At 37.6% G+C, this 25,731-nt stretch overlaps 1 protein-coding gene across 1 annotated transcript in view; it reads right to left on the reverse strand.

Annotated features, from left to right (window-relative positions):
- LOC114353114 (RNA-binding protein fusilli-like) overlaps positions 1–25,731 on the reverse strand; it is a gene marked incomplete at its 3' end in the record, with an annotated part of 53,465 nt that overhangs the window by 15,629 nt on the left and 12,105 nt on the right. Inside the window, exons 2-6 of the mRNA XM_028304948.1 lie at positions 21,901–21,999; positions 8,427–8,509; positions 4,745–4,929; positions 1,337–1,426; positions 939–993 (exon numbers count right to left, since the gene is read on the reverse strand). Of these exons, the coding sequence (XP_028160749.1) occupies positions 939–993; positions 1,337–1,426; positions 4,745–4,929; positions 8,427–8,509; positions 21,901–21,999 (512 nt within the window). The remainder of the gene's footprint in view (positions 1–938; positions 994–1,336; positions 1,427–4,744; positions 4,930–8,426; positions 8,510–21,900; positions 22,000–25,731) is intronic.

A 25,731-nucleotide genomic window follows, 5' to 3' on the forward strand; every position in this document is an offset into this window, starting at 1 on the left:
TAGTAAATAAAGTAAGTACCTACGTATTAAGATATCTTGTTTTTATAATTTTAATGGTAGCAACTACCACGAGCTTTTTAAAAGGCACCTGATGAATACACAAAATGAAAATTTTAAGATTTTCATCAAGAGATTTTAATTTTCTTACCCAGAAATTAAAACAGTTTTATCTGAAATAGGTATGTTGTACAGACGACAGCACATCAAACTAAACACAGTGGCATCTTATCTCGTCGTAATACAGGCCATTTTGCATCAAAAATGTATACCTTGATATGCTGTCGACTGTACAATAAATTATATTTATTTGATGACCTCACAAAGTCAGAACTTGTTTAATTTTTTAACTTGGTCTAAAAGCATGTTTATGTTACTACAACAATGTTACCAATGTCAGCAAATCCGCAATATACTCGTAATGCTGATAACTTGGCATGATTGAGTGACCATCGCGTGACTCGGTCTTCATCAAAATCAAATCACAGCTCTATCATGTTTGCTTACGTCCTTCTTCTGAACATTATGAGGTAATTTTACGGAACAGAAAACTACTTCATTTGGAATCGTTAGAGTAAAGAAAAAGGTTGCAAAAACTGGAAATATTATTCAAACTATTTTCACGCGTATGAAGTCGCGGGCTCAGACAGTCAATCAACTAACTTACTTACAAAAATAATAGATATTATTTTTCCCTTTATTGTAATGAGTTATTAGAGACATTAATCAATCATTATACGATTTAGTTATTTTATTGACTTCATAATTGAAATACAGTGCCTGAAGAACCGATTGTCAATTTGACTCTTATGTGTTTTTGCCGATAAATTTTATACAGGCGTTTTGGTGCTTCGTGCTGCTGGGATAACACAAGTATTTATTGTGAGAGCACCTAGTTAATATAATCTAATAATGGAAAAATAATGTTAATTTAAACTCACCAAATTCCAGTTTCTAAAACTAAGTCAACAGTCTCTGGCAACTCTAACCGGAAACCTGAAAAAACACAAACGAAAAGTTATTATTACAATTTCCAGCTTCCTCACATTTTATCAACAGAATCTAAATAATACCTACTATTATTTTTCTGTGGACGTAATTTGTTTTTTATGGATCACCTTCGTGTGATATTTGGATAGCGGGCGATTAATTTATGTTATGTTTATGTTATAAAATTTGCAATCACAGATTTAAAAGTATCTGCAGTCTTACTATCAGTCTTTTAGTTTTAACTTAATTAATATGCATTCGAAATTAATTTAAATTAAAAACTCAGTAAAAATCATTTATTTCTGTAAGTAGGCTTTAAAAAAGCACTTTTACGTTGTTGTTTACTTACCATCGGATATTATCCTTTGTATCACACTGACCATGTCTTTGACTTCTGCAATGTAAAAGTTGTCTCCAGAATATGGAGGTATACCTAAATCTGTGAAATTTGGGTTAAAGAAATCATTGTATATGGTAGTTGAAAATTAAAAAAGATGAATATTTGAGGTTCTAATCTTGGCGCTAAGTAAATAGGTACTAATCAAACCATAGACATATAAAAATATACGAGTACGTCTATGAATCAAACTTCAATTATCCTAATGACACTCTACTAGGTTAATTAACATCAAACTGAATGTAAGTAAAAGATGATTGATGATAGGGTAATCTAGGTAAAACTTACACTACTTTTTTTGTAAATCCTTCACCTCTGACCTCTATAAGATATAGATTTTCTTTATCCCGAAGAGCAATATCATTATTGCGATTATTGCAAAGATTTAGTAGACAGTTTAATAAACTACCCAACTATCAGTCATTAGTAGATGACGTGGGGTCTGAATTATTGGTACACCCATTTAAAAGTTTATTTCGTGCACCTATTTGGTTGTAAATTTATGAATAAAAGCCAAGAGTCGTGGAGCTTTGGGATGCACTTAGCAATTTCTCAAACATCCAAGGCTTTATAAAGCATGATTGGTTCGTGTAGATTGTTCGATAAAACGCCCAAACCGCGAGGTCGTGTGTTCGCATCCATTTTGGTCAAGGAAACTTTTTAGGATGAAACCGCAAGACAAAGTGGCACAAACTACTGGGTACTTAAACGTGATAGGGCCATTAATATCTGGTTTTAACGTGAACAGCAATTTTACTATCGTTATTTCGACATTCAGTGAAGTTGGAGCATTAGAAAAAACTTCTCATCTGAGATATCTAGCAAGATATCTATGTAGTAAGTTCTTACTTTCCGTAGTAATCTGCAACTACGTAAATGAAGGAGGTTTATAATATTTCTATTTTTTTTAAAGAATAATAAAAAAAAATAAGGCATACAGGGCAGCCTAGGGCACATAGTACGCAGAACTGACGGCCGATGGGGTAGCAAAGTTCTGGAGTGGAGATCACCTACTGGTAAACTGTTGGGACATCCACCGTGGACGGACGATCTCAAAGCTAAAGGTAGCAGGAATGCAGGCCGCTACCAATCGGGCAATATGGAAATTATTGGGGGAGGCCTACTATTTTCAGCAGTGGACGTCCTATGGCTAAGATGATGATGATGAATTTGTATTGCTCAAATTACTAGATCTAGAACACTACAAACACTTTGTTCGTCAAATCTCGAGTCGGCCAGTCCAGCCCTTGTGGCTTACTAATTAGATGGTGTGTATAGATTTTTATAGGCTGAATAGCCGCCTGCGGCTTCGTACGCGTGGATCCCGTTTTACCTCCTTAGGGGTGGAGTTTCGTTAAATCTTTTCTTAGCGGATGCCTACGTCATAACATCTACACTCGCGAGCAAAAGTATGGAATCACTTACATGAAGTTGTTTCCACGCGATCTTGTGTACTAACGAATTTGTTAGGAACAAAAAAAGTGGCACCATTTTAAAGATTAAACTTTTATCTTTAAATTGATACCAAATTCATTTAAATCACACCAGTATTTAAAAAGATATCCCGGCTGATGTGGAGAAGTAACGAAAAAGACATGTATGAACTGTTTGATAAGTCGCGATTTGCGGCCTATTTACCCCCTATAAAAGCACGCGTTTTCGGATTTTTGCTTTCACACGTTGATTCATACACATCTCCGCTTCTTTTGACACTTTACCTGGGATTCTACACCTTCAGAAGCAGCACAAATCGTTGCACTATTGCAAGAAGGGCTCAGCCAGCGTGCTGTCGCACGTCAGCGCCACATAAGCCAGTCCTGGGTTTCGAAAGTTTTAAGACGCTTTCGGGAGACTGGTGGCTTTATCCCGAGACTAAGTTCTGAACAGCGCCGGCGCACATCGCAGAGGGAATACCGTTTTTTCATGTCAACCTCCCTATGAAATCGTCATTTGACTGGAATCGACGTCCAGTAAGAGCTCAGAAATGTTCGTAGGATAGCTGTTAGCGAGTAGACAGTTTGTCTAAGACATAAGCAATAGAATTTAACTCCAAAAAGGCCTGCCACAGGCTCGAAACTGACGGCAGGTCAACGATAAGCACGCTTTCAATTTTCTCGTACACATATCGATGTTAAGTCGAGCAAGTCACCCCCATAAGCCACTGTTTCAGCGAACCAGCACTGCACAAATCGCTCCTCAGGCCGCCTATAAACCCGACCTCTTCGACTGCTGCCCTGCAAACACAGTTTGCATTCATCGGAGAACAGAACTCGCCTCCATTACTCGCCTTCCAATCGAGATGTGTACGAGCAAATTGAAAGCGTGCTTATCGGTGACCTGCCGTCAGTTTCGAGCCTGTGGCAGGCCTTTTTGGAGTCAAATTCTATTGCTTATATCTTAGACGAACTGTCCACTCGCTAACAGCTATCTTACGAACATTTCTGAGCTCTTGATGGACATCGATTCCAGTCAAATGACGATTTCATAGAGAGGTTGACATGAAAAAACGGTCTTCCCTCTGCGATGTGCGCCGGCGCTGTTCAGAACTTGGTCTCGGGATAAAGCCACCAGTCTCCCGAAAGCGTCTTAAAACTTTCGAAACCCAGGACTGGCTTATGTGGCGCTGACGTGCGACAGCCCGCTGGCTGAGCCCTTCTTGCAATAGTGCAACGATTTGTGCTGCTTCTGAAGGTGTAGAATCCCAGGTAAAGTGTCAAAAGAAGCGGAGATGTGTATGAATCAACGTGTGAAAGCAAAAATCCGAAAACGCGTGCTTTTATAGGGGGTAAATAGGCCGCAACTCGCGACGTATCAAACAGTTCATACATGTCTTTTTCGTTACTTCTTCACATCAGCCGGGATATCTTTTTAAATACTGGTGTGATTTAAATTAATTTGGTATCAATTTAAAGATAAAAGTTTAATCTTTAAAATGGTGCCATGGTGGTGGTCTTTTTTTGTTACTAACAAATTCGTTAGTACACAAGTTCGCGTGGAAACAACTTCATGTAAGTGATTCCATAGTTTTGCTCGCGAGTGTACCTACATGCCAAATTTCAGCCCGATCCGTCCAGTGGTTTGGGCTGTGCGTTGATCACTATGTCAGTCAGTCAGTCACCTTTGAGTTATTAAACGACAGAGAACTTTAGACTTTTTAACCGACTTTAAAAAACAGTCAGTTCCTGAGGTATGAGAGCGGCACGGGAGGGGTGTCACTACCAGTAATTTAGGTAATTTGTATTGACTGGCTTCGTAACACGAGTGTGTAACGGCGGCGGGTACGAACCAGCGTTACTCGGCTATTAATAGTGTGTATGATCTTTGAAAGGCTGATAGCTGATGATGATTGAAAAAGGATACAATTGAGCATATCCAACAGACAGGCGGGGTTGTCGGGCGGCGGTGGCGGCGGCGGCGCCTGCGCTCGCGGCGCGACCGCTCGCAGCGTGTACGCTCGCACGTATTCTTTGCGCAGGTCGTGGAAGCGAGCGTAGTACGCTGGCAGCGTGAGCTCCTTGCTGCACGCTTCGGGGTGCAGGCATTGTCTGGAATTACGAGGATTTGTTAGACATTTGGGACTTCATTACTTTTGATAATGTGTTTTTATTGGCGGTCAAGCTGTAGATCCTGGCTACACAAGAGTGCAGCGGTGGGAACGAGAGGCGAGAATAGTTCCGTACCTTTGAAAAAATTTAGACTAGGCGCAGACCACCGATTTTTAGTTGGCCGATAGTTGGGCCCTATTTTAATTTTTATGAAGAATCGGCCAAATCGAATCGGCGTAATGTGCGCACTTCCATACATGCCCATACTGATCAACTGCCCGACTAAACTATCGGCCGACGAAAAATCGATGGTCTGCGCCTAGGCTAAAGTGATTTAATATTATTATGACACAGTATGGAAGAACACCCCACTCTTCCCGTGGATGCGTTTTCGAGGAAGATGTTTCGTCAACCCGATTGGCCAGCGTTGGGAGTGTAGACTAAACCTTCTATTTGCCTCTGGCTCTGAGTGTAGTAGAGGGTGACCTCCTGCAGTGGACATTTAACGACCTGATGATAACGATGAATAAATTATACAGGGTGTTAGGTAATTGGGTACTTTACTTCACATCATATCTTTACTTCACCATCATACCATTTATATGACTATGTTAACATGGGTTCATATACCCATTTACCTAACACCCTGTATAAAGGGGATGAAACATTGTATTGATGATGGTTAAATAAGGTACCTATGTGATCATCATCGTTAACTCTTCACTGCAGAAGCACAATGAGGATCATTTCGATTTTTAGCTGTGAATGCAGATTTATAGGGCTAAGAAATCCTTAATACACAGTGCAAAAATTTTTGTTCTACGACAAAAATTGACGAAGTTATGGCCAAATTACTAAAAAAGTTCACTGACCGCCCGGCGCGGGGACGATGACGTCATTATATCCGATCCGAACGCTGCCGGCGTACTGCGTGGATAGAAAATATTTTTTACTAGCCAAATTATCAGTTTTAGAGAAAAACTTGTAATGACATTTATTCATCAGAATAAAGTAAGCTATCGATAGGTAATTTTTAAAAATGGAAATTGTGAAAAATAACGCAAAAAATCCATACGCTCATACGATTCAATGGCACGCAGAGACGCGATTGGGGTCTCCGCGGTGGTATATTTGGCGATTTATTCAAATAAAGTGTACATAAGTGTTGTTAGAGTCATATCTTCTTCCAAGTAAAATATAAAAATGTATAAGTATTAATTTATTTACTTCTAACAATAAGGTATAACTTCTAACAATATGGGTAAGGCTTGCCCCTCCCCCTAGGCTATAAGCTGGGTATGACTTATCCCCCCCCCCCCAGGCCAGAAACTGGGTATTAGCATCATATTATGTATTATTATGTTCAATACAAACAATCATTAAGTTACACTCACCCCAACCGCGTCTCCGCATTGCATCGAATCCTATGAAAATGTGGTTTTTGGACATAGCAATACTTATTTTTCACAATTTTTATTTTTAAAAATTACTGGTCGATAGGTTACTTTATTTTGAAGAATAAATGTTATTAAAAGTTTTTTTCTAAAACTGATAGTTTAGCCGGAAAAAAATATTTTCCATCCCATTAGTACGCCGGCTGCGCTCGATTCGGATATAATGACGTCACGCGGCCTTGCGTACGTTGACTTTTAGCGGCAAAAACGGCCTATGTTTATTACTTAATATCTTCGTAAGTAATGGTCCGATTTGGATAATTCAAAAAGATATATCTTTCTTATGTCTTAAAGATTAACGTAGATACTAGTTTTATTGAATTTTCTACAACAGTACTGATCCTCATTCTTTCTAATTTACCATAATGCGAATTTTGAGAATGGAGGAATTGACCCCACGCTGCACTGGTCAGATGATTGGTCCTTTTGCTTTTCTCCGACCTACTTTACAAGAACGACGGCAAATAGGGATAAATCTGCTTTAGGGTAGCAAAAACTTTCTGAAGCTAGTAAATAGTATTTCTTCGTTCACAAGATTTCCACGCGGAAAACATACGAGTATACCGATAACAGAAACAAAGATAGCATCAAAAATCTACACAATACCTAATCACCGCATCAAAGCGAAACGTACACAAACACATTATAATATACATTTTGTTCCTGCCCAACCACCCAAGGCGTCCTTGATCTGATACCGTATAATAGCATAATAGACGTATATTATACAACGTATAATGACACCCGATATTCATTATTCGATTCCCGACCTGTGCACCCACGAACGGGGCTAAAGCTATTGTTGGTCGATTTTAATATTAATCGAGTCCAAATATGTGCATTTCGTTGGAATTAATGTTGTGTGTTTCCATTAAAAACGCTCAGACGATTTTTAATGTCTGGTGAATCGACCGAGAATTCGGTCAAGGAAACCTCAGAATTTTCCACAATTCATTTCTTTTAAATAAACTTTTAAAGCAAGAGTTTATAATGGCGACAAATACTTTCAGTGCACTTTACGTATCGTAATTCTGAGATCCTTTACAACGTAGAGGTCTAGTCTTATGCCCGTACGTATTCACAAACGATGCTGCAAATCGAACGCACAACGTTGAATAGAGCTATGTGTGTGGGTGACAACCCTGTGCGTCGACGCGTGCGAATGTTTGTGAATGTGAAAAATTCGGGCGTTAGACACATACAAGTATTAGACGGAAAAATGGATACTAGTAATGTGTACGTATTGGATTTTTGAGAAGCCCAGGCAATTGTTCAATGGAAAAAGCCCTGTGTGAACCCTCGGCTAAAAAAGCTGGTCCCATATTAATTATCATACCCCGCCGGATACGGCGTTAGATATCGAGCTGCGATCGCGATCGACAATTGATAACTCCTAACCTGCCCCAATAGCAAAAGCGTTTTGAAACTACATTCACATGCAAATCTTTCGGAGTAAGCAAGACAGAATATTAAGGTGAGCCGTGTGGTTTCTTGGGTAATTGTAATAGGTTTTATCACAAGGGCTCATGTAAAACGACATTCAAAACTCGTTTCAAATCAATTAACGATCGATTCTTCTATCTATATTGTGATTAGCTAAAGATAATTATCAGGTCATTTAGGTCATGTATTACGGGGCTATTCCCACCTCTCGTTCCCACACCAACTCCTGTATAGCCAGGATCTACAGCTTGACCGCCAATAAAAACCCAACCAGTGAAGGTCAAGTTTGTCCCGGGGGATAGTTAAAACTGTCATTGGACCCGCAACGAACTTCGGACTTTTCCTATGTTCTTCTGATTAATTCAGAAGAACATAGGAGGAGTCCGAAGTTAGGGTTCGACTTCCCTCCAGTGCAAAGCGGATGACAGGTGATAAAACAAAGTTTTATAATAACCTTGAAGAAAAGATCATCATCAGGTCATTTAGTTTCAACTGCTTGGATGAGGAAATGGAGAATTGGTCTACACTCTCCACGGTGGCCAAATGGGTTGGGGAGGACTGAAGTACCTACATAAATGACTTTAGTTTTATTATACATACCTCAGAGGGGGTTGTCCGTCCGTTACAAGCCTGAAGAGGGGGGAGTGGGGGTCCACTTGCAGAGATCGCACGAAGTCGTCGAACTGAAATAATAAAACAAAATTCAAAGGTTAATGATTAACTAAAAAGCCTCATTCAAGGTAAATCATTAGTATGGTTGGGATCTTTTTAATCAGCAAAAATTTAAATCTTACTTTAACTCTAACGGTCTTATTCATAATCATTTTTCACATTTTATCAAATGCTTAATAGAGGTTTATAAAACGTTTGATAAAAATTGTTATTCATAATCGTCATTTAGCGCTAAAATCCTCTTTTATCTGTGTGATAAGTTATCGAGAGCTCGGGCCTTGTTTAAAGCTCTAATAAACCTATTTTAACCTAACTTTTATAAATGTCATTTCATATGAATGTCACTTCGTTGGTTTATTTATTCAAAATATCCTTGCTGTGATCCTTGCTTGTGAAAATGAATGCTATAAATGCAATTGTGCATTTAGCCAATAATGCCGACCCAGCGCGACGTAGAAAGCTCTACCGCCAACGAAGCAACCCATTCGATTTGCGGGACCTAAATTTTAAAATAAAATATAGGTTCAATAAGGACACAGTGCGCACCATCATAGATTTGGTGGAAGATGATCTGGTTCAGAGCGCTAGAGGTGGTGGCACGTGTCCTGAACTGCAAGTTTTAGTGGCCATAAGATGTTGGGGACGTCGTGAGGTAAGCACAAAAAAGTGTTTTATTTTATCCCTTTGTCGTGGCTGCTATAATTATTTTCATACATTTTCAGGTACAAGATGATGCTGGTGACCTCCATGGCCTAAGTCAGCCGACAGTGAGCCCCTATCGTCAGGCACTGATAATGGTGGACCACCGCCAGTTTTAATTTGAGCCTGCCTAGCAATGGTCTTGTCTTTCTTCGCACTGATTTTTATGAGGCTCCATTGCGATTTTAACTGGGTAATGGAGCGGTTCATACCAGCGCACATTGAATTAAACCTGAAAAAGAAATGACAGGATTTTGAATTACAGGTAAAGGCAAAATTTTATATTGAAGGCAGAAATCAAAAGATGTACCAACGTTGTTTGTAAATCAGCCCAAGCCGCAACCTTCCGTTTATTCGTGTTAGTGTCTGTATTTTTATTTTCGATTGCATTTACTCTTTCTTTCACCAACTCTTTCAGCAAATACTGAAAAGCAAACACTAGGCGTCAAACATAAATAAAACCATGCTACAAAAATTAGTAGGCACTTTATCAGGCTAAAAATAAGTACTACCTTATCTTCCTCCAACCAGTTTTCTGATCGTTGCCTTTTAGGCGGTCTGTTCTCCTTCGTCATGGACATAATTAGTATCCGATGTAACTAGCCGGGTCGTCGTAAGAGCTTATTGCAGAGTACAGGGTAAGAGGTACAGAATCCAGAACATACAATCCCAAGTTTTATAAAAGTTTGATAAAACTTGGGAGTTGATCGAAAAAACCGAAAACTTTATTAAATTTTCGTGCCAAATGTCAATGTCAGTAAGTAAAACGTCACAGCTGCCAATTTTTTGTTTTTTTTTTCTGCGATTTGTCTATGATTTTACATGGTCCACCAAGTTAAATCACCAAAAAAGCTGTTTTCGTTCATTCTTTTTGTATAGTCTGTGGAAAGAAAATATTAAACTCTGTTTTAGCTATCAAAGGTTTATAAACGATTATGAATAACGTTTTTTATCAGAGGTTTATAAGAGTGTTTTAAGCCTATCAAACGTTTTAGCTAATGTAGGTTTTAAACCTATATTAGCATTTTATTATGAATAAGACCGTAACAAACGTCAAAAGTCAGTGCATCCGGCAAGCGAAAGTCGTAAAAAGATTTTTATTGACTCAATCGCAAATTCTTCAAAAGTAAAAATGTACCACTTCACCAATTTATTTAATGATGACTTATATTAATTTTATCGTCTTGTTACTTTGCCCGAGTGTCTTTATTTTATCATTTTCAAACTCGTATTAGGTATTTCTGTTTAATCCACTGGAAAAGTTATTTATAAAAACCGCAAACATTATAGCAGCAGAAATTAGTGTGAAGATGACTGGAAGATTTGCAAGATGAGTCAAGGGTCAGCCGGTTTATACAGAAGACTACAAAGTCCAAAGCTCAAATTGCAACGATAAAAATAAAAGGAAAATAGATGACGTATTTAGAACGAAATTAATAAAGTGTGTTATGTGAGTATAATATGAACAATAAATCTTTTGTTTACGAGTTTGTTGTGTTGTTAATACTCTCCTACAGTAGCGGCGTAAGGGCGGGGGCGGTCCGCCCCAGGTGCCAAGCATCAGGGGGTGACACAAGTCGCGCAGATTAGTACTCACTGGCGCATCGGCATGGCAAGTCTGCGGTCTATTTCATGATACGGGGGGAGGGTGCGATTCTTTCAAAATTTTCGAATCGGTAGGTAACCCCAAAATCCTGGGGGGTACCAGGGGGTGCCTTAGNGCCAAGCATCAGGGGGTGACACAAGTCGCGCAGATTAGTACTCACTGGCGCATCGGCATGGCAAGTCTGCGGTCTATTTCATGATACGGGGGGAGGGTGCGATTCTTTCAAAATTTTCGAATCGGTAGGTAACCCCAAAATCCTGGGGGGTACCAGGGGGTGCCTTAGGACTTATGACGGGGGGAGGGGGGGGGGGGTGTTCGCCCCGGGTGCCAGCCCATGCTACGCCGCCACTGCTCTCCTATGTTCTTCTGAATGATTTCGTTGCGGGTCCACTTTCCCCCGGGACAAACTTGACCTTCACTGGTTGGGTTCTTATTGGCGGTCAAGCTGTAGATCCTGGCTACACAGGAGCTGCAGCGGTGGGAACGAGAGGTGGGAATAGTAGAGTCCAAAGTTAATCCTTTTGGACGTCATTTGTAAATGAGAATTTTAACCCGTGTTTGATAATTATAATAAATAATAACTTTATTGACATAAAAACAAGTACAGTATAAAATTGCGAAACCCCTGACTCCTGTGCTAGGTGTATGTACCTGTGTTACAGGAGCCAGTGCCCACACTTAAATCGGTGAACGGTACTAAATAAAGTTATTTATTACAAATGGTAATTTTGAAAATTAATTTAACTTAACAAGCATATTAAAATTTTTTTGAAATTAACTTAACAAAAATAACAATAGTATTATAAGCGTGTGTGTGTGTGTGTGTGTGTGTGTGTGTGTGTGTGTGTGTGCTTACGATTGAGTTTTTAAAAGACGGTTTTAAACAAAGCTTTAAAACCGTCTTTTAAAAACTCAATCGTTTATTGTATTAAGTATTTTAAATTCACATCTGTCAGGTCTTAGTTCAAAATCGAAGGTAGGTTTCAAGGGAGGATGCACCGCCCTGTGCCATACAAATGTCACAAATCACATAAATAGCTATGTGAATGAATAATAATAAAATACATTACTCTTATAAATTCCTTCAAGTACGTACACGTAATATTTATTTACGTCCGTCCATTTTTCGCCAGAACGTTCGAGTTAGGTTATTAGTAGGATTTTCTTTCAATAGGTCCTGTTTGGTTCTTTTATTAGATTTTTATCCTCTTTCACGACTAAAGGTCTTTTTTGCTGGACATAATGATCATTCGTAACGACATGAATGGATTTTTTGGAACAACCAACCAATGTGTAGGTAGATAGGTACTTTAAGATTATTCCTGCACCGTTAGTCAGCGATTTCTTGGAAAAATACTGTAGGTTCGACTGGAGAATTAATGGTACAAACTACAAGCCCAGGGTTAAAGTTAAATGTAAGACGCACTTTCGAGAAGTGCATAGCAGTAACTTCACAGCTGGTACAGTCAGCATCCCACTGTGAGTAAATATTAAAGGAATACTTAGCGAGATCCTATAATACGAAAACGGCGTTAACAGCTCTCCACTAGGAGTTGACATGACTAAAAATTTTGTAATTATTATTATTTTACCTTACATTTACTTTACGTTTCTGAAACATTTATTTTTAAATGATTTTTTTTTATCCACAACGAGAAAGCTCTTCGCCTGTATCTGATTTCTAAATAGCTATGAAATCATAATAAATTATAATATTTTTTTTCATATTTAACAGAGCTCGTTGCAGTAATGAATTAAAGCGACTATAAACTAAAAACAATCTTAAGCAGCATACACATTAAAAATAAAAGTCCAGGTAAAAATTGCTCGTGTTCAGCCAGCTAATGTCCCCAGCGGAATTCGAACCAGAAACCGCAGCCTGCATTAACCTGGTATGCGAACCACCAAACCAACTGGACTGTTGCTGTTTCTCAATACACAAAAGGTAAACTTCCAGTCACTGGACACTTACGTCGAGTATTTTATTTATTTTATTTTTATTTTCATTTAATTAAAAATTGCATTTCTATTTGAAGCCACGATAGCCGAACGGTGAAGGGGTCGGACTGGCCGACTCGTGATCCGGGGAACGCGGGTTCGGTCCCCGCCGCCGCTCGACTATTTGGTAAGCCCACTCGTGAAACAAGCATATTTAGCTTAGTACGAGGGGCTAACGGGACTATTAGTAATTTTTGTAATAACAAATATCCTTGGACATTTTACACTGCGCTTCTAGTCCCAAACTAAGCAAAGCTTGTACTATGGGTACTAGACAACGGATAAAACATACTTAAATACTTTTTTTTTGTAAATACATACTTATTATACATAGAAAACACCCGGACTGATACAAACAAATATGTTCATGCACACAAATGTTTGTACTGTCCGGCAATTGAACCCGCTACCTCCGGAATAGTAGGTAGTCCGTTTCGAACCACTACACCAAACGGCCGACAATTACTAATAATCTTTAAAAAAACAACTAAGAAATTCCGATTGATGGAGACAAAAGGGCATATTAAGTTACAATTTGCATTTGAAGTAATATTCATGAGTATGTTGAAAGGGTGTTTTGTCCAATAACTCGTAACGTCCATTGACTGGTACACCCACTATATCAGGTTTTTAAAAACTTTTATCATGCGATCTAAAATAAACAAAAAGCAATGAAAATGGCAACACTTATCAGCTACACTGACATTCTTCCCAGCAAACACCCTTCACCACGTAAGGAGAGTCAAGCGTGAGCCGGCCCCACCGGGCATCGAACTCTTGCGCCACCGGGACTACAGTTACAACTAGGGTTGCCAGGTCCAAAAACAATAAAGTCAGTCTCAGTGCTTAAAACCGGACATTTTACCCTAAAAGCCTTATTACCTAAGTCATAGCTTTTTAAGTCTCATTGTGTCTTAAAAGTTGAAAAATATTTCATAATAAAAAAATCGCGTCATAGCATTACTTGTGCGCTCGACTTTCGACTCGCAAGACAGCCACTTATAAAGACCAAAGTGGGACTGGCCGGACAAGAGAATTTTTGGCCGGACACGTCCGGCTTTATTCGGACACTTGGCAACCCTAGTTACAACCGGTTCGCTCGTCACTTAGAACTCAGGAGTTGACATTAATTAATTTTGTCTACAGCCTCTTATAGCGGATTGTTTGAGAAAGCTTCTGATCGAACGTTTGTTAAACAAAGGCATTTTGCTGTAACAGTATTTTTAATTGAGTTCCACCACCAATCAATTGACATGACACACTATGTCAAAACGTGTTTCTCCCATAGATTATAATTCCATCGTTTCTTTGCCGGTGTTTATTTTATTTACACAGCAACTTACCGCAATTACCTTTTATGGTGGCTTGAAAACTAATCGAGTTGATTGAGATCCATCTTATTGGGGACAAATGACTTGTAACTTCACACTATAAAAGTGTATAATTTATTTGGTTGATAATGCTTTAAAGTTTAAAAAAAATCACTTTTCTAATTTTCTCAGCGAACAACAAAATAATTTTTTCCAGTTTTTTATTTACAAGTGATTGCCACAACCTTTTTTGAAGGATGGATCTGCGCCTAGTTTTCAGGGCAAAGAAGTTGTTCCATAGATTTATACTCAATAGTTACTTAAAAGTTAAAACCTTAGAATTGTTGGTTAACGGTGTTAACTGCCCAATTGTGTTGGGACTTGGGAGAGCAGCGTTAATTTGGCTACAGGAAAAACAGGGTTTGTGATTGTCATACCACTGTTGAACACTGTGATAACTTGTAATCTGTTTTGAGACAAATAAATACTTTCTATCTATCAATTCGATGCACCTGTTCAAACGATGTGAATGCACTTTCATTTCGACGGATTCAACTTATGTTCCAAAGAGTGTAGTTTATTTTTATTACGAGTAATTACTATTTCCATCGATGGTAATGCGAGTTCACGATTTACTATCACTTTTACTTTCGTTGTCGAGGATTTATCGTCACGGGAACACATTGGGGAATTCTTAAGGTGAGCATAGACTAGAACATTTCTATGTAACGTTTGGTTCGTAAAAGGGTGACACTGACACTAGAAGATTTCTTAGAGCAAAGGAATGAATTTAAATACATTATTATTCCCAATAAAATGACGAAAAAGGTGACTATGGGAACAAATACGCAACCTAACCCGTCGAACCAAAGTCGGCGGTGAAAGCCAAATTCTCAATTTGCCTCTGGTATTTGAGAGGAAGGAACCTGCTCCTGAAAGTCCTGAATGACCTTATGTTGTCCAATAAATTTCGGATACCTAATAAAAAAAAGTAAGTATACTTTTAATTACCATAAACAAATATCCAAGTTAAATATATTATAAACAGTAGAGCGGACGTTACGGAATTAAAATGGCGTCTGTCAACTTTCCAGAGTCCGTTACCGATTTCCACAGCGCACGCATGCTCCTCTCATTTTGCTTTTTATTTCGCATTTACCATATACAGTTATAAGAACCGGACTCAGATCGCTTCACGATAATGAAGGGCTCGCTATAAGGCTGCCCGCTCACTATCTCGGACAGAGGTACTTTTTGACCGACTTCAAAAAGGAGGTTTTAAATTCGGTTGGTATTTTTAAATCGATATATTGTTTATAGGTTTCCCATCTAAACCTCTGTTTCTTTTATAGCTAGGATCTACAGCTTGGCATCCAATGAAACACAAGCAAAGAAAGTTGAGTAGTCCCGAAGGATAGCTAACTGTCTTGGAATCCGCAACGAATTTAATTGGAAGAACGACGTTTAGTTTGCGAAAGTTTCAGGAAAAATGAACTAAGAAGAGAAAAGATATCGTCCGTTGTGTGACTTGATAGGAATCTGTGTGAGTGATGAAAAAATATAACAGAACACCCTTGTTTTCCTATTGTTTTACCAATATACAGATAAAAATACAAACCTACCGAATTCTATCTTTGAAATGCTTGAGACATAACTAATTACTTTTTCTTATTTTAATGTTATGTTTTTGTTTTTAAAGTACAGTTTATTATAATAGGTTGATTGTTAATAAATCATTAGAGATATTTTACACGACAAAGATGTTTTTCAACATGTAAGAACCATTAAGAAAATGTCACAAAAAGTTTTGAATTGATAAGAATCTTCTAGATATTGCCAAATAAATTTAATTTATATTGTTGTTTAAATTAATTGATCCACTAAACCGATAAGTTTGTACAAGCAAGCAAGACCTGCTGGACAGATATTGATGAGTTATTGTAATGTTTAGAGTTTTATTTTCATGGGCCTGTAGATAATAATAGGTATTCTCAAAAGATGTTATTTGCTTATTTGTCAATTGAAACGTCTTTGAGGTTTCCGGCCTTTGTTGGGATAAGAACAAAACAAATATTATTCTCAGAAGTCATTGCAGTAGCAATACGAAGAATTGACATGTTTATTTTGTCCTACACTTTGAATACCTACCTTTTTTCGGGATATTGCAAGTGTATTTATTTATTTTATTGGTTTTAATGACTACAATAATATTTTAAAAGTTCGCTACATGGTAATATGACGAACCGAACTCCGTCTACCTACTACGATTTTTATACCACGGATCGGCCGTTTGGCATCTTGCCATTTGGCGCTTAAAACGATTGACCTTTGTGCTCTCAAATTGTAGTCTACCCTCAAATAACGGATAGTCTTTGTGTTCTGTCAATGTCCAATAATGTCCATGCCTAGCCAGTTTTGTTTTAATTTAATTTTAAAGATTTTTTGCCCAACACGGCTGGTTCAAAAAGTGCAATAGTTTGTCAGCAGCCTAAAGTCGCGGCAAAAAGTGGAGCACAAAGCCGACTTCCTTGCAATTTTCGGTGCAACGCTCGCTCTGGGGATGTGCGATAAACACAGGCCTCGATTTTGCACTGTAATGAGGGCATTCGGGATGTTTTGGACTGTTTTTTTTTTTAATTTTCGGCACTGGACACTGACTTCACGGAACACTTTGATTAGCGTTCGGTTGCGCCTTTTGGAACGAATTTAAAAAGGTTTTTTAAATGACAAGCGTCCTCGGGCATTTTATAGGATAAAAATATTTGGAAAGTAACGCCCTGGATTCTGCTGATCATCAGTGAAAATAAAGTGTTTTCCAATGCATATTTTTTTTTATTAAAAAATGCCTTCATTTGTTATTTTTATTAGTGAGCCTTTTTTTACAAACTCGCATCAATCAAGGTTTCAATGTGAAATGTGTATTTTTACCCAACTACGCCAGAAGGAGAGCTATGTTTTCGTAATACGTCAAAGGCTCGTAAAGATAGTCCTCACAGTGATTGGTTTGGCCACAGCAATGGATGATTGCGATAGTGTTTACACAATTCAGAAGCCGGTTTTATACGAATAGAAACAACTGCACGTCTCGTTCAATATTGGCATCTTAGATAGCTGTAATAGAGGCTAATTTACTTCAAAAACGTGTAGTCTGATATGCTGTCGACTGTACAATGACGTCAGGGCAATACCAATACATGTCAATGAATAGGCACTTACAGGGCAGATAATATGTACCATCCTAGACTGCATCTCACTTAACATCAGGTGCGATTGCGGTCATATACCCTGCCTTGCAACAATGCCTTGTTTAAAAAAAAACACTTACCACTGAATGGACCTTTATTTGTAATGGCTTTGTAACACCTGTGGTGTCAATATAAACGAAGAACAAAATAACTCTTAAATTGATACAAACAAGTTACATATAAAGCGTCAGAATAACACAACTTTCTCTTTGACTGCATTGAAACTTCCTCACGTTCAAGATTTTATGACATTGCTAAAGAAATACGAGTTCGGGGTTGTTAAACTTTAATTGGCTAGTCAAGATTTCTTTAAACAAATAATCTTCCAAATTAAGATCGCAATTTTTTTACTATGAACTACTTACATAAAATAAAAAACACAGCATCCACAGCGTCTATCTGTCTGTACGCAATAAACTCAAGAACTGAATGGATTTTCATGCAGTTTTCCCATAGGTTTAGGTGTTTTTGAAGAAGAAAAATAGGAAAAACGTAGTTTACTCGGTTTTTATCCCGGTTTTAGAAAGGGGTATCAAAAACCGGGAATAAAGGGAAACTCGATAAAGTTTTCTCTGACAGGACAGGACACACCGGGCGGGTTAACCTGTTAAAAAAATTATAAGAATTTTTACGTTTATTTAGTTATGTAATACTGTTTTATTGTTTTGGTATGGTGGAAGTGTGGAACAGAATAAAATAATGGTTTTGTAATTAATTAAGTATAGAATATACTTTTCGTCGTAAAAGCCATTGCCACACGTTGCGTTATGCTCCGGTGAGGCTCGGCATGTCATTAATCATAATAAACCATTTACATATTTTTGTTTTTATGTTTTTATAGAAAAACAACTCCCTTTTTGCCACCAGTACAAGCAAAAAGATCGGTTCACTTACGTCCCTTTCTCCGACGTAAAATAACAAAAAAATAAAAGTATTTCCACGTAGAAAGTCGATGTGGCAAGTGGAATATACCATGGTCTGATTGAGTCATGCCAACCCGTTACAACCTGTTGTAATAAACAAGGTGTGCATGTGAATTTAAGGTAACTAGCAGTTACGACGTTTCGTTTCGCCCCTCGGCGATTTTGACATCCGTCCTTTTCATCGAACTGGTTGGTTTTAATTAAGAAGATTGCAATTCTGTCTCAATTTCTTTGTAAGACTTGTGTGGTACCCTGGGTTGCACCGCACCATCTTACTTTAATTATAACAAATGTTAAGTCTATCAAACTCCATACAAAACACCAGGTAAAGTAATGTAACTCAGCCGGGTTACTGTACTGTAAAGACAGTTTAGTTCTTTTGTACCACCACAACAATTTGTAATATTATTATGCATCAGTTAAGGTTAGAATCAGAAAAATCGATTTCGGGGTGACATTATTTAGCTTTATTTGTTTGGTTTCATTTGTTTTGCGGTAATTTTTCTGACATCTTTTATAAACATCTGACAAAATGCAACTGCCAGTCCACTCTCGGCTTGTCTTGTACAGAATACACCGAGCTTAACTTTGGAGTATCTTATGTGCTTTATAATAAGTGCTATTTTGCAAGAAAAATTAAAAATCTGATGTCGCTACAAACAAAAACACTTGGTTAAATAAGATACTGTTGTATACCTATCTATACGTTTTATTGCTACATATAGCTACATGATAATGTAATTGCTTGTTTTATACAATTATTATTGTGTGTGCATTACCTTTCTCTTGTTAATTTCAAAACGCAAGTTCACAATTTGATAAATTGAAAACTTTTACAAAAAAAATCAAGCGAACTTGGAACATATTGATTTGAAAGTGCATAATCATTGTAATTAATTTACTATTATTGCGAGAAAATACCTATTTGTTTGTAACTTTTTAATTTTTTGTGTAGATATTGCAAGACCAGGGAAATCTTCCAGCAGGATGAAAATACGAAAATGTTTGGAGTCGGTGTTTTCACAAGTTTTACATGCTACGAAAGCTTTAAGCCTTTGAATTACAGATAGTGGTTTTCAGATTATGTGTCCCACTTGAGAATCAAATCCAGGGCCTCGTTCAACACTAACCACTAGACATAAAAGCCCTGGCAAATACTTAGCAGAACAAATATTCAAACTGGCTACATATATCACAGAACCACGTAGAAAAGTTGCATGTCTGAAGTCTGACGTCACAGGGCAAAGATCATGGCTGCCACCCGCACAGGAAAACAACATGGCGCTTGGTTAACAGTCAAGAACATTACAGACTATTAATGTTCCTACGTAAGTACTTTACTAAGTAATCGAGTGGATTATTTTTGTCGTCAGAATTTTCGTAAGTTACCATGAACTTAAGCTCTCGCACGTGTTTGTATTTCTGTCACAGAACTCACAGACAATGTTTACAGAAAGTAGGACATTACTTACTTACTTGACAATGAATTTATGTAAGTAATGTCTACGAAATTTAAATTGTTTTGAACATTTTGGTGATCCATAATTTATATGGTAGTTATGTTGTATTTACATTTAGCAATTCATTTGGGTATTGAAAAACACGTTTTGTTAAAATTAAATTGAAAGAAAAGAGGTTTCCTATGATCGTCAAATAATTTAATTTCCAAAGAAAGAAGAAAATAAAGTCATTTTAAGTAGGTATTTACTTATAAATATTGAAAAGGTAAAACCAATTATGTCCGAATTCACTGACTGTAAAATATGAAAAAGATTAGTGACTCTACAATTTACAAAAAACTGTAGCCTAAATAGCTTTCCGTCATCAGCATCCGTTCATCTATGAATATGTACATTTATTTTAATATTTCTGTAAAACCAGCAAGCCCTGAATTTAACACACTAGTACCTAGGAACTACATAAATCAACCAAGTTCAAAATGCAATCGATCATGATTACGACTAGCTAAATGAAACCACATAACCGGTCGACATTGAGAAGGTGGTTCGCTACTTTGATGTTTGAACTAACGCCGTCTGACGTTTTAATATTGGCCCCGATTCTGAAATTATGTCTATTTGGTAAATTAAAAACTTCTTCCATCTTAATTGACGACGCGTCGTTTAGAACCAAAGTGATTTCTACGACATTTTTACCATTATGAAGGTTTTTTTAACGGGATTATTCCCACCTCTCGTTCCCACCTTTCCAACTCCTGTGTAACCAGGATCTACAGCTTGACTGCCATAAAAACCCAACCAATGAAGGTCAAGTTTGTCCCGGGGGAAAGTTAAACTGTCAGAAGAAGAATTTCATTCATTATGAAGGTTATTACACAATGGCCTAGCCTAAGGCGCATTTCCACCAAGAACGTGCTAGGAAAGCTCCGTTAAGAATGTTTGTCAAGCGCCAATAGAATCACTTTATTTACCAGACTTCGCTCAGTGGAACAATAGAAATGCATAGAAATGGCTCAGTGCGCAGTGGAGCGAGTACTATAGTAAATTATTTGCAAATCAGGAGTTTTAAGAGGTATTCCAAAATGTATACAGTCAACGTCAAATAATTCGTGTCACTTAAAGTGGCCGAAATTGACAACACAACCTTATTCCAATGGTCCAAATCTGGTACATATAAGTTTAAAAAAGCTCAAAATGAGGGTTTTCGCGATTGAAAAATCCGCCAGATGGCAATACGTAGACATGAAATTGACAGATATGTCAAAATCCACCAATCATGCAGCATTTGGACCTCCCGTCTACGTATTGCCATCTGGCGGATTTTTCAATCGCGAAAACCCTCATTGAGAGAGAATTGGGCTCTTGCTTATTTGAGTCGCACCTAAATTGAAAGTAGGTAGAGCCTACAAAATACTATTATCACGAATGCTTGGGAATGCTGGCATGATTATTCCATGGTAAATTGGTACCTAGTTAGATATTATTACCATGAGCTTCTTTATAATTATTGTTTTGTACTACGAGACACGAGAAAATAAGTACCTAGTGTGTTTTGAATACGAGTAGGTAAATGTGAACTTCGGATCTTCGATGTAACGGATTGTATGTACCTATATTTTAACCTTAGATGATTGGATAGAGGTGTATACTTGACTCATCACCTCAAGATTTCACAACTTAACCACACTTAACAATATGTATTGGAAAAATATCTAATGAAGATAATCTAATTACGAAATGACGCTTAAAACTTTATACGAGTAGATCCTGTCCTGTGACTGGTTTTAATCTAAACATTAAATTTCCACCAACCTAAGGCTTGAATCTTGTTTAGATTTTGGGAGCCCTTTCATAATAATAACACGACTCTATGACCTGTTTCCTAAATTTATTGAAATAATCAGTTTGGCGTGCTCATCTTCTAATCAATTATGAACATTTCATATTAAATTCATCTTCGAGTAGAAGATGAGCACGCTCAAGCTGGAAATTTCAATTTCAGGAACCAGGGCTAAGGCATTTACACATTAGCGGCCTCCCGCGACTTCGTACGCGTGGACCCCGTTTTACCCCCTTAGATGTTATACTTTCTGAGACTTCGTGATTAATCAGTGAGTGGTAATTCGCGTTTATAATATATCTAATAGATTAAGGTACATACCTGTTTAACTATTACTTCTAAGGGCTGGCCAGTCTGTAGCTCTTCCGCCGTGCCATCTCTCCGCGTCGGCCGAACTGCATACTCTCTTTCTCCTATCACCTGAAACAAAACAGAAGTTAATTAATATAACTAGAGACACTGGCTTATTGATATTTTAACACGGACTGGCCTGTATAATTATGCTTTACTAGCTTTTGCCCGCGGCTTCACCCTCGTGAAATTTCGTTTGTCACAGACTCACAGATCGTCATCGAAAAATGGGCTGTTTTTACGGTTTTTCTGGAAATTATTTGAATTTTTCTCGCCGTAAAAAACATCCTTCCACTTCAACGAACATTAAAAAAAAAAGAATTGGTAAAATTGGTCCAGGCGTTGTTATATTATAGATTTCTCTGAACAATTTGATTCTTTCTTCCTGAATAAATTTAATTTTTAGTAGCAAGCTTGTGATTACATGCTATTCAAAATTCAGGATATCAAACGGCTGTATGTATACCTACATGCACCTTTTGTGCCAAAGTGAGAGAGTCTCTCTCCAGGAAGCTCAATGTCTGAGAAGTTACAACTACAAAATAATCATTCCTAAACTATGTATGTAATCAAATGAAATGAAATTTCCATGAAATTGACATTTTGGGTAAGCAGAAAATTCAACGAAGGCTTTGTTGATTGTTATGTTTATTGACATTGAAACATATAATTACAAGATTGAATTGTTGATACCAGCCTATTTATTACAGATGTAAATGCACTAATACATAAATGAATTGTATTGCAATTAACAAAAGATAAGAGTGCTTGCGACTTTATCGCACAAGTGTAATAATAACCTATGAGTTTAATAGTGATTGATTAAATTAATACTGATAAATATTCTAATTCTTATCACCAATCAATACATTAATCTATACCTATAACTTTTTAGCTACTTTGGGTGTCATAAATATTTGAAGCTGACTATACACTAGCTAGAAGTACCTAACTGTGGGCTGAGTGTGTTTACTAAGCTCACTAGTGAGCGCGTTTAAAAAATGTATGAAAATTTTAGTTTTTGAACGTTTCCCGCTAGTGAGCGCGTTTTATGTAAACTCGCACTAGGCCCTCTGGTTCACTATTCGTGCTTAATTAACTCGGATATTTTTCTAAGAAATACCTATTCATACTAAAGTTACAGGCACGAATACGTCACGAACCCACGAATTTGCTATCAAACGAATGGGCAATGGGCATATTTAAAAGGGCGTCAAAACTATTGACATTGAGTAAGACTCCAAAAGTACAGAAGTTCAAGTCGATTAACACTTGGGTGTTGGGTTCGATCCCTAAAGGTCAGCGTTACGAAAGACATGAATATTAATGGTGCCCCTGATTGCCGATCAAACGTATAGAAATGAACGAATTGCCCATAAAGCTTTTGTGAACGATAAACATTTATCAGATAATTGTGAAATTCATGACCTTGCTACTAATTCGGTTTTTGTTCCCACATTAGTGTATTATTGAACGATATGACTTTAGAATATTTGGGACCAAAAACAAGTAACTAAAAACTAACACTTGCCTAATCAAAAGCTGTATCTACCAGTAAGAAGCGATTTACGGCAGTATTCACAAACATAACTATGAGGTCTCACAGTGCGCGTGGACGCATAGGGTGACATACGAACCAATCACAGAGCTCTATTCAACGCTGTGCGTTCGATTTGATGCTTCACTTAAGCAAGCATCGTTTGTGAATACGGGCGTTAAGCTTAGTAGAGTTGCCACGAATAGTGATTTGGCCGAATACCGAATACCGAATATTCGGCAACGCTGTCGGCCGAAGCGCCGAATATTCGGTCGCCGAATATTCGGCACAAAGTACATGCTAGTCGAGCGCGTAAATAATAATACGACAGGTTTCGACCTGTCTCCATCGCGCGCGGGCGGTGTGAGGCTATTTGACTGTTTCATTCAATTGCGAGTAAATCACGTCACGGCACGCATTGTCAGATTAATATCAATTACTAATAAAACGTTACGATTTTGCTGAAAAGTTTGTTCGTTAGTTCTTTTTCAATTGTTTGTTCATTAAAAAATGACACCAATTAATAAAAAATCGGCCATATGGGAATATTATGAGATTTGTAGTAAAAATAATAAACTGGCCAATTGTTTGCTGTGTAGTAGCTCTGAAAGTAAGTTGTAATGATGATGATTCTAGTAGTACCGATGACGATTCTTCTCCACGTCGTAAGAGAAGAAACTTGAACGAAAATGATAAGTCATTTGAAATACACGACAGATTCTGGAACTGCTTTGAGGAAATCGCTAAAGATAATATGCGAAATAGTAATGATGAGGAGAACGTGGAGAAGAATACTGTGGCAAATGAGATGTATTTTTATTTGAAATCAAATTGACTAGGTCGGAAGAAAGCTGATCCTTACAAGTGGTGGTCAGCTAATGAAAAACAATACCCAAGCTCTCGAAATTTGCTAAAGTTTATCTTTCTTCTCCCGGTAGTAGCGTGTATAGTGAGAGGTTGTTTTCTGAAGCTGGTATCGTTATGATGAAAAGCGTAATCGTTTGCTACCGCCAAATGCTGAAAAGCTTGTTTTTATCCATCACAACTTACCGCTGATTAATTTTACTTATTAAAGTATTGTAATTTGATAATAAAGACAAATCTTGATTAATATGATGTGTCTTTTTTTCCATGATTTGGTATTCGGTATTCGGCCGAATAGTACCTATTATTCGGCCGAATACCGAATACCAAACAAAGTGGCCGAATAGGCCGAATACCGAATAGTAGCCGAATATTCGTGGCATGTCTAAAGCTTAGCTGAAACGCATGTGAAATGTTATAGGCACATAAATGTCTCCACTAAACCAATGAGTCAACTGCCACGTCTGCCATTCTTTATTGGCGTTGGCACCAGCCCAGATGGTTCCAATTTCAAACTGGGAAGTGTCGGGTTGACCAATCAGAGGCGAGAGCGATTACGCGTGCGCGAGTCCGACCAATCACAGTGCGGCGGGAATTGTAAACAATAACATGGCGGTAGTTGGTAGCTGATTGACGGTTATGTATTGTTGTTATCAAGCAACCAATAATGCTTGTGTAACTCCCTTTATTAGTTAACGACTTGCTTTGATTTAATACGGTTGGTAACTAAGATGATCTGAAACTCTCTGAATTCAATCCTTCTCAGCAATTTAACTCTGAATTGAGATTTTTGGCTTTAGCGTGCTCCTCATCTTCTCAAGTATGAACTTTTCATCATTTATCATAATTCATCCTTGGAAATATGAGCACACTCCAGCTGGAAATCTCAAATTAGAAACCGAGCCTAAATATTCAGTGCTTTAGTAACATCTTAAATAATGATAATGAATTAATGAATATTTTACTATTATTTACCTTTTGAGATGTAAATCAACAAGCAAAATCTAAATAAGGCCCATATAAGCCCATGAACCTAAGTTAGTATGTACTCAGTACTTCTACCACATAAAAATAACGCCAAGAAAACTGTCTGTTTTTATAATAAACTTACTTCTAACACGAAAATTTTGAATTTCGAACATTGTATGTAAATAAGGTCGCGACTCGCGTTGCGCGCGCGCGGTCAAATGTCATCGCGCGACAATGGCGCGTTGCGAAGTCGATCCATAGACAGATTTTCTTTTGTTTAAATTTTTTGCAGACTGTATGTGCTGTATTGGAAAATATGGATTTAGAAACACATAGGTTGGTTACACAGGTGGAATAGATCCCATGATCCGATTTAGATAATGTTTTTATCCGAAAATCATCTCTTAATACTTAGTGTATAAAAGAAGCTG

This window comes from Ostrinia furnacalis, unplaced genomic scaffold, assembly GCF_004193835.3.
Source record: "Ostrinia furnacalis isolate ACB-3 unplaced genomic scaffold, ASM419383v2 OfSCF1610, whole genome shotgun sequence".
NCBI classification, from domain to species: domain Eukaryota; kingdom Metazoa; phylum Arthropoda; class Insecta; order Lepidoptera; family Crambidae; genus Ostrinia; species Ostrinia furnacalis.